Source organism: Punica granatum, chromosome 5 (assembly GCF_007655135.1).
Source record: "Punica granatum isolate Tunisia-2019 chromosome 5, ASM765513v2, whole genome shotgun sequence".
Lineage (NCBI taxonomy): Eukaryota > Viridiplantae > Streptophyta > Magnoliopsida > Myrtales > Lythraceae > Punica > Punica granatum.
The window spans coordinates 8,015,302-8,029,979 of record NC_045131.1 but is presented as its reverse complement, the minus strand read 5'-3'; the positions used below and the strand labels follow the sequence as shown (position 1 = coordinate 8,029,979).

General features: G+C 39.8%; 2 protein-coding genes across 5 annotated transcripts; one reads left to right on the top strand and one right to left on the bottom strand.

The window, feature by feature from the left end:
- Nucleotides 1-1,303: 1,303 nt before the first annotated feature.
- Nucleotides 1,304-5,004, top strand: LOC116207298. Of its 2 annotated transcripts, none has more exons than XM_031540204.1 (7): nucleotides 1,304-1,604; nucleotides 3,319-3,358; nucleotides 3,453-3,613; nucleotides 3,719-3,913; nucleotides 4,056-4,095; nucleotides 4,173-4,333; nucleotides 4,446-5,004. In XM_031540204.1, exons 1-7 carry the CDS (start codon nucleotides 1,389-1,391, stop codon nucleotides 4,812-4,814), a joined length of 1,182 nt encoding a protein of 393 aa, XP_031396064.1. In that variant the 5' UTR covers nucleotides 1,304-1,388; the 3' UTR covers nucleotides 4,815-5,004. The 2 variants fall into 2 exon arrangements, with proteins under 2 accessions (XP_031396064.1, XP_031396065.1); XM_031540205.1 differs by having other exon boundaries at nucleotides 1,307-1,604; nucleotides 4,056-4,089.
- A 2,166-nt stretch (nucleotides 5,005-7,170) lies between these two features.
- On the bottom strand, nucleotides 7,171-14,483 carry LOC116208030 (RNA polymerase II C-terminal domain phosphatase-like 2). Of its 3 annotated transcripts, none has more exons than XM_031541215.1 (15): nucleotides 13,931-14,483; nucleotides 13,044-13,514; nucleotides 12,608-12,818; nucleotides 12,183-12,340; nucleotides 11,861-11,931; nucleotides 11,656-11,761; nucleotides 11,474-11,560; nucleotides 11,147-11,264; nucleotides 10,683-10,945; nucleotides 10,527-10,584; nucleotides 9,472-9,605; nucleotides 9,322-9,375; nucleotides 8,978-9,074; nucleotides 8,103-8,508; nucleotides 7,171-7,746 (listed from the first exon to the last, which is right to left on the bottom strand). In XM_031541215.1, the coding sequence occupies exons 1-14, from the start codon at nucleotides 14,198-14,200 to the stop codon at nucleotides 8,315-8,317; spliced, it is 2,292 nt and encodes a 763-aa protein (XP_031397075.1). In that variant the 5' UTR covers nucleotides 14,201-14,483; the 3' UTR covers nucleotides 7,171-7,746; nucleotides 8,103-8,314. The 3 variants fall into 3 exon arrangements, with proteins under 3 accessions (XP_031397075.1, XP_031397073.1, XP_031397074.1); XM_031541213.1 differs by having other exon boundaries at nucleotides 10,683-11,044; nucleotides 13,931-14,482; XM_031541214.1 differs by having other exon boundaries at nucleotides 10,698-11,044; nucleotides 13,931-14,482.
- Between the last annotated feature and the right edge of the window lie 195 nt (nucleotides 14,484-14,678).

Here is a 14,678-nt window from a genome sequence, read left to right as displayed (position 1 = left end):
CTTCTCATGCCATTGTTCGGTGCTTGTTTTAAGCCGTATAACAACTTGACCACCTTGCACACTTTCTTTTCATTTCCAGGAAGCACGAAGCCCTCCGGTCGTTCCATGTATATCTCTTCTCCGAATTCACCATTCAAGAACGATGTCTTAACATTCATTTGATGCATATGCAACTTATGGATTGAGGCGAGTGTAAATATAACTCAAATTGAAGTCATTCTAGCCACTGGTGCGTAGGTATCAAAATAGTCAAGGCCTTCCTTTTACCTAAATCCTTACATATACTTACAAAATGCTAAATATGTGAACTGAAATACTAAGGTGGCATTTGATTATAAAATCAAATTCTATTTCACTCTGCTCTACTACATTCTTTCCTCAATTCAATATAAACATTACCTTTTTTATTATTTCTCCCATTTAATAATAAATTGTCACTCTTAGATTTTCTTAACCATTATTACAATAATTTTTTAATAATAAATTTTCAATTTACTTTCACATCCATATACATATACTTTTTTGTACTTTTCTCACATTTAATAATTATTTCTTACATCTACTTTTGCCTCACCATTATTATAACTACTTTTTTAATAATAAATTTCATATATATTATATACATATAATATATATTTTTATCCATGTTAGGCTATAACAGAGTGGAGTAAAATTCCAACTCCGGAACCAGTACTTTTTTTCTTTTTGGGTGAATTATGAAGTAAAGTACTTCAAGTAATAATAAAGTTTAGAAATTAGATCGATTTCATTACTTGCTTTTATTAACTTTAGTACTTCCAACTTACCAAATCCAAACTGAAAATTTCAGTATTTACGAACAATTGTTTGTTCTTAAATGTTCATTAAGAGTTTTTTTATTTTATTTTTATCTTAAAATAAATTTTAAAAAAAAAATTATTCCAAAAAAATAAAAAATAAAAAAGGGGAATTCCTAGATTGGAAGACGGAGAGGGGGTAGGTCGCAAGCAATAGACCCCCGCCCCCCCCCCCCCCCCCCCCCCCCCCCCCCCCCCCCCGGATCTGCGAGCTTGGTTGGTCTCTTTTTTTCTTTTTATTTTTTCAATCTTCATTTCTTTCTTATTTCTTAATTAATTTGAAAAGTGATCGGTTGGATCGGATTGCCAGTCACCCTTTACAGGCCAAACCGGTGTCAGCACGACATGACTGATGTCATGCTAGCTAGACAAGCCGTAAGACATATACATCGGACTTTTTTTTGGATTACGTGTGTGCAAGCGCCACCTGGAATCGGATCCATTTCTTGTCCTCCTCCCGGCCCCATCATCACCCTATATAAAGCCGCACCCAAGCTGAGTTCAGCTGACCTGAGGAGAGCCACAGGCAGAGCCGAAGTTATTAGTAAAATCATGGATGCTATCTCGAGCTACTTCCCTGCCAAGCTCCGCGTCGACAATCGAGGAGTTGCGTCGAAGTTCGGAGGGACAACAGTGCTTCCAAGGAAGGAGCTGTCCTTCTCGCGATTGCCAAAGGTCTTCAGTTTCCAAGTCCTGCACTCGACACGCAAGAAGCTCGTCAAGCCCCTCTGTCCGTCTGCTTCCAGCTCGTCATCACCGAACGCAGAGGTGAAGTATATAATAGTGACAGCGAAGAGTTTTAGTACTTATTATTATATCAAACGGTGAGCCGACGACGAAAATATTGTCTGATGACAAATAAAATTTTTAAAAAAAATGTTGCAATGAAATGTAAAAATAGTTGAGGGATGGGGGACTATTTTGAAATCGAAACTCGGTAAATAACGTATACAAAGAATGAATGAAGAAATAAAACATTATTAAAATGTTATCTTCTTACATTCATGTTTTTTTAATGCATCTGTACACGATGTTCATTATTGCACACACTTTAACAATTTGCAATATATAATTATTATTTTCTCACGACGTTTTGATTTGCATCGATAATAATCCTTTTTATATATAATATAATTATAGATCTTGACCAATTACAAAGTAAATATATCAAATGAAAATTAATGTCAATATTGGTCTAGAAACTCAAATTGGTTAAAGGGTATTTTATCAATATGTAAAAGAAAAATACCTGCACGCCTACAAGGATAATTGGTCTAAAAGCTCCCTTTGATTGAAAGGTATTCTATCAGTATGTTAAGAACAATAGTTAATCCAATTAAAAGATTGTGCCTAGTATATAATTAGCAACAACATAAGAAAATTCAGCCAAAAAAAACTAAACAATATATAAAACATTTTTTCTTTTCTTTTTGTAATGATCAAGAAGAATTTTGGGCCAATTTAAGAATGAAGAACGAATATTTACAACAATCTATATAAATATTAATTGGTAGAGATTTGAAGAGTCGATAATGAACTGAGGATAATATATATGTCAAAAATGTTTATTAGGAAAAATCTTTGTTGTGCGAAAGGGAGCTCCTTATCATAGGAGAAAGTTTTTATAACCTACGATGATATGATGACAACGACAATGACGATGACGACGATGATGATGATGATATAGAAATATGAGGACACTAGTTGATGATGATGATAAATAATAATAATAATAATAATATAGAAATCTGAGGACACCAGTTGATAACTTACGAAGTAGGAACTTGGGATTAGTGAGAGATGTGTTTATGGGACCATGCATTGGAAAAATGTAAAGTCATTATTGAGTAATTACATAATTGATGTAAATGTTAATATGGAGAATCGATCAGCTACAAGCTAAGGGTTTACCCAACTCGCCTACGTGAAATCTCCTTATAACACAAGAAGAAGGCTCCCATTGGAGGAGTTCCGATTAAAATATACATATATATATATATATATATACAGTTCAGAAAGAATTCCCTTTTGCATTTGTTCTCTCTTGAAGTTTTTCCTTTTTTGTTTTATGGCACTGTGGCTTCAGTCACCATTAGATATTCCTTTTCCCTTGGCAGTTCTATCTGATATTCTTGTTGCCAATGCTTTATTAAGGGTCTCTTATTCGAATGTTTGTACAACGTGATCCGCATGCAAACCTTTTCAAGAGGGTATATACATTTGGTATAATGATGATAAAGAAGAGAGAGTGGAGAGGTGAACGATATCGACTTTCGAAATTAATTAGATCCGCTCTCACGTGCCGAAGAAGAATTTAATGCTCCCTTCTTTTTGAAAATTTTGCCCGGCAAGTAAGATTCCTCATTTAATTAGTACTTCCAATGGAGCCCTGCTGGATCACCTGATCATCAGAGAGGGACTTGAATCGAATGTCTCGTGAACGGAGCTCAGTTCTTGATTTCGGTGTCATTCTTTATTGCAGCCAGGGAAGGAGACAGCAGAAAATGGAATCAAAGAAACTCGTAAGTTCCCGTGCTAGCTTCTCATAGTAATTTTGTGTGGTTAATTGTGATTATGGATCACTTCCACTAAGCACCATGTGCCTGTGATCCATAGATCCTTCCAAGACTGTCCGTGTTAGGTTTCTATCGAAGAAAAAATGCGAGAATGGTGAGCTTCTTCTCATAGTTGGAGGTGACCCCATGTTTGGTTCATGGAACCCTTCAAGTGCAATACCTATGAACTGGTCCGTTGGCAACGTGTGGACTCTCGAACAGGTGAGCCTTCAAAATTTCGGTTATTATCATGTAATTTGCATGGCATCCTTCTTAAGACAAATCCATGAGGGTTCCCAGGACTAATTCATCAACGGTCTTCAATAGGACATACCCGTCGGGAGGCGAATTCCATTCAAGCTTATACTGAGGGGAACCGATAAAAGGATCCAGTGGCAGCCCGATCCTGATAGAGTTCTGATAACTTGGGAAACCGACAAGACTATCATTGTTTATGAAGATTGGGAAGATGCTGCATCCCAGAGGATAACTGAAGGGGAAATACTGAGTGATCCCTCCAAGGTACTGACTGACAAATCAGACATGCACATCGCTGCAGATTGCTAATTATCTCTACCATTAATTGGAGAAAGTCATTCCACCGGAGGAAGCTCGTGATGAGCCATTAGCCGTGGCTGATTTTCGGTGTCGTTCTTTATTGCAGGCAGGGATGGAGACTGCAGGCAATGGAACCGAAGGTACTTGTAAGTTCCCGTGCTTCTGATCATTAATTATTGTTATGGATCACTTCACTAAGTACCATGTGCTTGTGATCCTATAGATCCCTCCAAGACTGTCCGTGTTAGGTTTCTACTGAAGAAACGGTGCGAGTTTCTGGAGCACTTTTTCGTTGTCGGAGGTGACCCCATATTTGGATCATGGGACCCTAAAAGTTTACAGCCTATGCAGTGGTCCGCCGGCAACGTGTGGTCTCTCGACATGGTGAGTCTTTAATTTCGATTATTATGTAAAGTTGCATGGTGTCCTTGATAGAAATCCGTGAGGACTCTTGGTTGTGGACTAATTCATTGATTTCATTGACGTTCTTCAATAGGACATACCCGTAAGGAGGCGAATTCCATACAAGTTTGTACATATGGATACCAACGTAGAATACCATTGGCAACCTGATCCTGATCGAGTGCTGCAAACTTGGGAAACTGACAAGATTATCATTGTTTATGGAGATTGGGAAGATGCTGCATCCCATAGGATAATCGAAGGAGAAACCGTCACCGATCCCTCCAAGAAACTGGCTGACAGACCAGAAATGCACATCGTTGGGGATAAATGGCCACTAATGGCGAGAGCCAAAACAGAAAATGGATCAGTTTTGGCCGATACAGTTGCTGCTCCAGCAGAAATTCCACCGGAGAAAACTCGAGATGAGTTTCCCTCTGGGATGGAAGGAGCTCCATCCTAGACGGAGGGAAAAAACATGATATGGCTCGGAAAGAGATGTAATTACTTGCTATGTTCATTCTTAACTTGCAAGAATTCAATACTTCATGTATATGATATCAATGTAGCTTGTGTTAGAACCTTTCGAGAATCTGCAATATATACTCTCTGTTTCTCCAGTGCTAGTGAAGCTTTAAAGTGGACCATGTTCATATGCTTTTTATTACCCAAATATTTGAAGCGTTCGCAAATAGTTTCCTCGAATAATGTGAACGTCATATGAACTTCTCGATCACCATTGCAAGATCTTGTCGCAACCCTATGGACCAGTTTGGTGATGAGTTAGGAACGTTATTCAGTCATTGATAATATATATACGTGTTATTGTGTCTCTTTATATTTCAGTTACAAGAAACAAGTCCCCGACAGTGATCAACTTCACGAAGAAGAAACAGCCATGGCGCTGACCGATCACGAGGAGCAGTTCAACGGAAAGCAAATGGAAGGTCCCCGATTGGACCGTGGTGAAGATGAAGAAGACGAGATAGAAGAGGAAGAGAGAGAGGGAAATTTCAACCATGAACAGATGGACGATGTCTTGAGAAACGACGACGCCGCCAAACTTCATAGCCAATCTCAGATTGTTACCATGAAAGAACTGGCGATGTTCGTGTGTTGATCCTATAAGTAGCATGGCACTCTCGAGTTTCAGTGTTTGCCTATCTACTACCGCTGTACAGTCTATGAGAGAAGGTAGGAATTTACATCTGTAGAATGTCCCAAGTAGAGCTTCTTTGTTATTCTGAAATCTGTAACGATGAGCATCTGAATGATCTGAACTTCTGTTAAACGAGTTTTGAAGTCGTCTTCGTTATCATGACAATAGATGTGAATTATCAATAGCAGTTGTTTCTCGCGAATAACAAATCTCTATGCTCGTGACTCGTAAAGATAATTGCACTAATTGTGAGGATCATCCACTCCAGAGTATATTCGGAAAAGTGAAAATTTTATGGGTTGCTGCTGCATTGATTAAAAGGATCTTCAACTCCAAAGAATACTGAAAATGTGAAAAATTCATCGGTAATTCTTTCTTGACACACGAGCAAAGCATCATAGTTTTTTTTTTTTTTGAGAGAGAGAGAGAGAATTTTTTTTGCACTATGCACGGTGAGCTTTTCTCCTCGAAAAGTTGAACCGATAATTGCAATCTCAATGCAATAACAAATCTCGCGAATAACAAATCTCAATGCTCGTGACTCGTAAAGATAATTGCACTAATTGTAAGGGTCATCGACTCTAGAGAATACTCGGAAAAGTAAAAATTTTATGGATTGTTGCCGCGATTAAAAGGATCTTAAACTCCAAAGAATACTGAAATTGCGAAAAATTCACCGGTGATTCTTTCTTGACACACGAGCAAAGCGTCAATAGTTTTTTTTTTTTTATGAGAGAAATTTTTTCGCACTATATCACTGTGAGCTTTTCTCCTGGAAAAGTTGAACCGATACCGGCAATATTATGGATGTTGCTCTTCATGATTGTATTTATCATTGCAGAACATGGAGTCGATCAAAAGTGGCATGGGGAACAAGTAGTCCGAAAACCTAGAATACAACAATTGTCGGCTTATGATGGTGTATTTTTTAAATAAAAAAATTGTTATAAAAGAGGCTAATTTATTATAATAAAAAAAATTAATAATTAATAAAAGGAGACATTAGTCTTATAATGGGTATCGAATTTGAAACATTTCGTTACCGGACAAAGCCTCTTTGATTATTATTAATGGTGTCTTAATTAAAATGCAAGTATTTTTTTTTTTTTTAGATTCCTTCTCAAAATCAGTTCCCAGCAAATACCGTACGCAATGGGCTGTTTGGATCCCTCTGTTTCCTTTCACCCTTTCCTTTATATGCAAGCACCGGCCCTTGTTCGTGGATCTCAAAACTCAACATTACGCTCCTCTGTAACTCGTGCAAAATCGCAGATGACCTGATTCGCTGGTGAGATTTAAAGATCAATGACTCGAATCCCCCTCATGCCATGTCGTGAAAATGTCCCACAGCTCGTGAAAATATCGCCGCTTACTATAAAGTTTCTCCTGGCCTAGCTTTCCCCTCTTTATGTCTCATTCAAATAGTTGGGCGATTTGACTCATAGTCGATCTCTATCCCACGGCAACAAGGCTGCCAAACTTTTCTAATTCTAAGAATGCTCACGGGACAGTCGGCATGTCGGATGGAAAATGGCTTTTTTTCTGGCATTATACTGGTAACTTAATTCTGCAAGATGAGATCCATTATCCAATCTTTTGCATTCCCATCAGGAACCATCTGATTGTTAAGGGAGGGGGGTCGACAGACAAAACTGCAAGCTCAAACAATCAAGCAGCGTGACTCAGGAATTCAGTGTTTTGACTGAGTATCACCCCAAATGGAGCTCGTAAGCAATCAGTTAAAGTAGCCGAATCAAATCGGATTGCAGTAAGAGGAACCTTGACATGCGAACTCCCGGAGCCATCCACACAACATCTCTGTACCTGTGCGCTATCCTCAAAGCATGACTTTACAAGAACACTGAAAGTATACAGAATACTGAGTAAACCTTCCCCACAACAAAAATCCTATCTACTGTTCTAGTCTACCATTTTTCTTTCTGTAGTTCCGTTTCTGCATCCAACTGCAACGCTAGCTGGGGCGAGTTTTTCCCTGGGGAAAAACGGAATCGCCCAACATGTCAAGCTGTCAGCATATAGTTCTCTTATTCTTGAGTACAGAATTTCCCTTTTCATGTTGGCTCCACGGACAAGAGAACAGCCGTGTTGTTTGGACTTCAAAACAGTACAGCACAGATACAAACCAGATCTAGCTTCAATATCCTGTCATTCTGCTGCTGCTTTGAGCATGGTAGGCATTAGGGAGCCAACCATGCAATCACCTCCGCATCATATTCTGGAAAGGATAGAGCAGATGTAAGAAGAATCAGACAAGCTATGATCAAACACTAAAATAGATTTCGACAGTAACAACGTCAAATGTATAAATAATGAACGAGGATGATGTTTAAATGCGAAAAAATTAATTAGATTGCAACATGTAAGTATACTGGATGGCAGTTAAAATTTGGATAGTTGTACTTCCCAAAGCTTGAAGTGAAAAGCAGCATATGCCATGAAAGATCTTAATCTATCACAAGCAAGATAGAGTACAGCTACCCGAAAAGAATGAAGTATGGAGATCCAGCCAGTTAGAGAATAATTTGTATTAACTACAAGGAAATTATAGGTAAAAAGGACATCAGTGCTTACCTATTGACACAAAACGAACAAGGACAGCGAAGGGCACATGCAGCAGAGAGGATCTCGTCTCACTCCCCTTCAGATATCATATTCCAAGTCCTGCTGGAATCAAAATCCATAAGAGGAGATGCGTCTGCAAAACCACCAGCAGTAATGCAAACTTCTCATGCCAAGGCATATCCTTGAACCGAGCAAAAATATTTGTCTAAAAGATGTAATGATCAGGTAGCGGAAGATCCATGAAAATCTCCTCCCACTGGGACGCTCTCTTTGCCCATCCCATCTTCTCTGGGCAGTTCCCGAGATTCGGAACCAATGACATCCCACAGAAATCCGTTTTCATTTTGTAAAGGAAGCTTATCAGCATTCCCATCCGCAGCTCCAGAACAGGTAGTAGCATAATTGACATACTTCTCTGTAATTCAACAAAAGTATAATATGATGAGGACCATCCTACATTTCAACATGATCACGCCATGCAAATAATTTTAACGAAAATAAATGACTTGGATGGAAATTTCTTTTAATGGGTAATAAAATTAATATCCAACACTTAGAACTGAAATCATATAAACACCTGATCTGGTGAAACCCCATACGTAAACCCAACTCCCATTGTATTCTGAGCCAAAGATGCCACCCAGAAACATACTTAACCCGAAGTCCCATTGTTAATGAAGCTTCTTAATCAAATCATTAACACAAGGTTTGCGAAATGGCATTTCTCTCATTTCACTGTTTCTCGAGTTGAATAAGGTCACAACAGAATTTATCTACCGCTCGCTAAAAGTGAAAAAGAAAACTGAAGATCTAGGCAAATATGACAAATTCACAGTAATCAGGCTTCTCGAGTGCAAGTCGTGGAAGAACAGCCATTAAGTTACCTGCCAAGCTGTGGAGAGCAACCAAAGCTGCTTGTTGTTGAGCATCCTTTCTTGTCTTACCCATTCCAACACCTATCTTCTCACCAGTAAATAAAACCTAGACAAAAGGGATGATATCATAGTAACCTTAGATCGACTGATGAGATGAAGGAAAATGCAAAACATATATACTCTTAAAACAATGATACACGCAGTCTTCACAAAGTGACTTGCATCAGACAACGTAAGAACACCTGAGAAAGACTACCCATTCATGCTGCAGGACAATATGAGCCCTTTAATGTCTTACAACTAACATGCAACACAACATATTTAATCAAAAGTAGAAAGATAAGAACCCTAACCTCGACAGAAAATTGCAGATCCTTGCTCGTGCTAAGAACTGATCGGAACTCAACCTGGAATAAAGATACAATCATTAATCCCCTCCAGATGGCGAATAATCATAATGCTGCATCAAACCTTGGAAGAAAAAGAGAGAGAGAGAGACTTACCTTGGAGCTGCACCTTCGTCCAATTTCTTGCAACGCACTGATGGACATGGAGGATGTTAGCAGGTTCACTCTTCCAGCTTCAATTTGAGCTTCTCTGTCTCTAGAATGCACATGATTCTGAGAAATACCAGCCTCTGCAAGAGATACTAACTAGTTAATCGGCAAAAAATCAAATGGACGTTGATGTTCCATCAGCATATTAAGAAATCAGCAATAGCTTATTGACTGGTCCAGTGCTCTAGAAACCATAAAAGGCCTCCATTGCAGAATCATCCCCGTGATTAAGTAGTTGAACGATTACTATTATTACAAGTTAAAACCAAAAGATAATTATAAAATAATCCAAAATCTCATAGCTTCCTATGCCTATCTTTGAATGAAACAAGTAAGTCCCCAGAGTTAAAAAACTCGAGAAATTAAGATGACAACTGTCTGGAAAGTGGAATTAAACAGAAGTCGCTTGGTGGTTTTTTAGTTGAATGTTAGTAGTGTGTACTTCTTCAGCAGCTTTTTCGGTTCTCTATTCATTAGCAACTTCTGGATTTCATTCCTTTTTTTTTCCCCTGGTCAATATCTGGAGTTAAAAATAACGGGTGTTCCACCAAAAAAATGTGATTAACTTCCAGATCTGCCATTGGCTTCAGGGGAGCTGCTAATGGTCTGGTGAGCTGAATATTTGCCAAAGAGAACTTAAATAAGAATGAGCTGTACACATTTCCAAAAATTCAAAGAACCAGCAACCTGATATCGCTATCAAAGAAGCTAGTTGATGTGGTGCTATTTACAGTGAGCAAGTTGGCCATATGAAATGTTCAGATATCTAAGGGCCATTCAGAAGAAGATCTTGAATGACACAGTTTGCGCGTATTCTAACTAGGTGGTACTTTTATAGTTTTGAATATTTGTCCAACATTTGGTTTGACTGGTTCATGGTTAGAGTAGCTTTTCCTTATAAATTTTGCCCCCTGGTAATCTGGCATTTCAACTCATTCACGACATAGGTAGGAAGTTGAAGAAAAATATAAAGATGTAATAAGCTAATGATCCTAACATACCAGAAGCCTGACTTCCTGAAGACACACAAGGTTTTTGCTGATCGTGTCCAGCATATGCCTGAAAAAGTAGAGCGTCAGATTAAATCAAAATGCTACAATTTTACTTCTCATCACAATAATATGATGTTCAAGTACGAATAAAAGTTGCATTTTAACCTCTTCAGTCTTCACCTGGGATGCAGTTGAGGGTGGACAAGGGGAACTAGAACTTGAGATGCTATGACCAAATGGATTCTGATAAATTCTTTGCTTGTCACACTTTGATACATCAGAATCTTGAGGGACAACAGATGGTCGACTATTTAGATTTGCTCTGTTAGCATCTTCTTCTACCATGGCACTCCCATGATGGGGAATTGCCACGAGTGGTACAACTGGGGGTCTAGATAGAAGAGGTGGTTCGCTTGAGTTCCTCAAATCTGCACCATGCTTCACATTAAGGAGTCTTTTTTTCAAGTCTTGGTCCTTATCAGGAAAGCTGAAATCTTGCCGGGCAGGAGTTCCAAGCAAACTAGGTTCTAAAATAAAATTAGATAAAATTCACAAAAGAAAGGGAAACATTAGACGGTGCTACACAAGGCTAGATGACAAAACTACAATCAGATAGACAAGGCCAGTACTCTGAGATGGGATTAGAGTTCTTGAAGTTGCGGGCCCAATGGCAGTAGGATTTACTGGAGCAGATGGCTGAGAAATTTCAGGTCTTAACTCAGAACCATTTGTAGTGGTATCAGCAACCTAATCACTCATAAAGATGTAAACGAAATTAGTAAAAATCTCAATCATAAGCACAGAATGATAGGGGTTACTTTTCACTCAAAACAATTAAAAAAAAATGATAGGGGCTACTCCAATTTTGACACATCAAATTCAGCCTTTTCGACTCTCGTTATATTAGAAACATAAAGTTACGAATTAAGCCACACATTGATGCAACAAAAATTTACCGCTTGGTTAAGTCTCCGGTCAATTTCTGCACCATGCATTCCCTCAGTAATTGGGGCATTTGCAGTGCCATTAGGTTGAGCAGTCTCCTGATATCCACAAGCAGATAGATGATAAATTACAGATGACAAACTAACACATTTAAATATAAACATTAAAATTATGGATTCTCAACTCTGCATACCTCAAACATCAAGTAATTGCTCACATCAGGAGCGGTGGGCAAATTAACCACATCATCTTCATAAAAAATATCAGATATTTTCCTTAATAGGTTCTCATCAAATTCCCTGGAAAAGATACAATAAAGCCCTATCATAAGTCTCCAGCATATGATTGAAAGCAAAACTCTTTGGAACACATGAGCCGAGAAAACTAACTCAACGTACTTGAAAAAATAACCTCTGACATTGCATGCAACATTCCTTGCCACACAGAGCACTGGAACAGCGTTTGCTGTCTGCCCAAAGAAGAAAAACCAGGCTTCTCATCAGCCTCAACGTCATGAATGTAAGCAAGCAATCATAATAGCAAGCATTGCATGGAGAATCCACAAAATCATTGCCATCATCTATTCTAAAATAAAAAGCAAAGCAACCCGTCTCTTACCAACAATTTCTTTCCATTCTGCAAATATTACAATAGCATCAACCATTAAACTAAAGTCCAGCCAAAAGATATCTTTGTGTAATTATTGTCTATAGTTCAGACCTCTGCTTGAGGAGCATAATACGGAGTAAATGGAGGGACCACATGCACTTGTGGCTGATCCCTGTCTTCCCAGACCTTCGATCGATCATCGATCACCATCGCCATTTTAGGGTGGCACGTGCCTTGTTGGAACACGTTTTGTAGTGACTTTCTCGAACCTGTTAAGCTAAATCCAGTCAGCAAAGAAAAAGGCATACATGATGTTCGCAACATGATGTCAAATAGACAAACACTAGGACATTAGACAAGCCTTTGCAAAGTAACATCACAATAATTGACCTAGTTGACAGCTACATCAGCAGAAACTATATATTTCCACATGCGAAAAATGCCTCATCGTAGTATAATGAAACCTAAAAACACCCAATTCCGTGGCTAACATTGTTCTACATGCATGATGGTCTCCTATAATATGAGTTACTTGCCAGATTTGACACAAACAACCCGGTCCAGAAGTTGTCTTGAACTAATTAAGTGTGCCTCTGGATCAAGAAGTCTCCAAATCTCCAAAGCATAGTCTCTCTCAGCCATTGTGCATACATAAACTTCAAACCTTTTACGTCCTTTTGCAGTTAAGTAACTCCTCAAATCCTCCCAAGCAGGCCGCAATCTCACAAGCACACTAGTATCACGAATCTGCAAAAGCAAAATGAGGACACTAAAATTCAATTTAAAAAACTACAAATTATTGTGCAATTGTTCTGGCAATTCAGTTTCGAATTTTTGAAATGCAACACCCTGAATTTCCTAAGTCAGATAAAGGAAAAGTTCATCAAACTTATCTATTACCTAAGAGGAACAGCTAACGTGTGTTCATCGGAGAAAAAAGAAGGAAGGTATGGCAGCATAACATCATCTAACCTCGGGATTGATGCGAGTAATTACAATGCCCTTCTCTTGCAATCTAATTATTGGTCTAACAACTTTCTCGTGGCTTTCTGAAAGCTGAGGAACCTCCTCCATCTGAACCCTGAACATCTTCCCATTATCGACCACATAATCATTCTCTGCATACTGCTTCAACAGCGCCCGATCATCAGCATACCGCTTTAGTTCCCCCGACATCCCCGATATCCTTACCGGATCGGTTTCGCGGGCCAGCCAACCCCGAAGAGTCTCGATTCTATCCTCGAAGGATTTCATAGTGTTAGCAACAATGAGCGTCTCATCGAGATCGAACACAATGGCGAGGCAGCGGAGGTTAAGCAATGCCAGTGAGGAATTATAGAGGCCCATGGGAACAGAGTAGCACCAAAAGCATGGGAACTTCTTCTGCTTGCTCGGCATCGCCACCAAGTGAATTTCTTCATCCCCAAGCACCACAACCGCCGTCTGTCAAAATTAGCTCACAGTCAATTCACTCCTAATAACACAAAAACTAAGATCAAGCAGTCAATTAGGCTATGCTCGACTCTACAGAATGCTCCAACTTCCCGATATTCCCTTTTCGACAGCAAACCATAAACCTACCTTTCCAATTTTCTTCGTGCAATTGGGTTTCGATATACTGAGAAACAAACGCTGTCTCAGCAAAATCGATATCAAGAATGTGCGATTGCAAGTTTCACAAATTACAACTATCACAATCCAGGCAGAACCACAAAAGTCGACAGAAAACTATACGGCATCCAAACATTCCGAACACTTCTAAAACAGCTCAGAATCCCCAACTCTGAGAATCAAAAAACTGAAATCCCATTTCTATCTATCTATCGAATAGCGGTCAATTCGTTCATTTGGGTCACGACCTTGCATTCATAGAAGCAGGACGCGTGGAGGTTGATCAAATGGGACTGCTCGCCGGGGAAGGAGGACTCAAGCTTGCAGCGGACCGAGAAGGATGAGATCGTCTGGAGGACGGAGAGGGGAGGGCAGCGCTCGCTGTGCGGCGAGATGTGGTGGATCCGAATCTCGTTGCCCGGGAATTGGAAGCCCTGGTCGGAGACCGGAATGGCGTCCAGCTCCCCGAGGCACGTCTCACCGTGATACACCACACACTTAAACCCTAGACGACTCATAAGAGCGAAGTGGCTTTGGCTCAGCCCTCCACAATTGGGAGCTCAGCTCACTGTGGGGAGCAATGGAGGAGGTGAGGTTGAGGACGGAGGGAGGGACGGGGATGGTGAATCCGGGTAAATTGTAGGGGCTTCCCGGCAAATTTGGGAAAATTAGCTCAGAGCGCCTTCTTCCTCAATTTCCCGCTAAACCCCTCTCTCTCTCCTCTCCCTCTCATAAGAGCAGTTTTCAAAACCTTGAGAGTGGGGCTTCTTGTGATTACTTGCGGGGAGAAAGAGGAAAGGCCGGGTAGGTATTTATAGAAGGACGCCGGGGTGTTGTTTTACGGAAATACCCCTGTCCGTACTGGCAGGTGGAGGTGCGAAACTTGTGAACCTTCGCCCGGGGCCTTGTACGACGTGCCGTTTAGCCAGGGCTGGATTTCTGTTGGGCTCGGTTCTCTGTAAGTGGGCTTTTTCAGCTTCGGCCCACAAGGCCCAC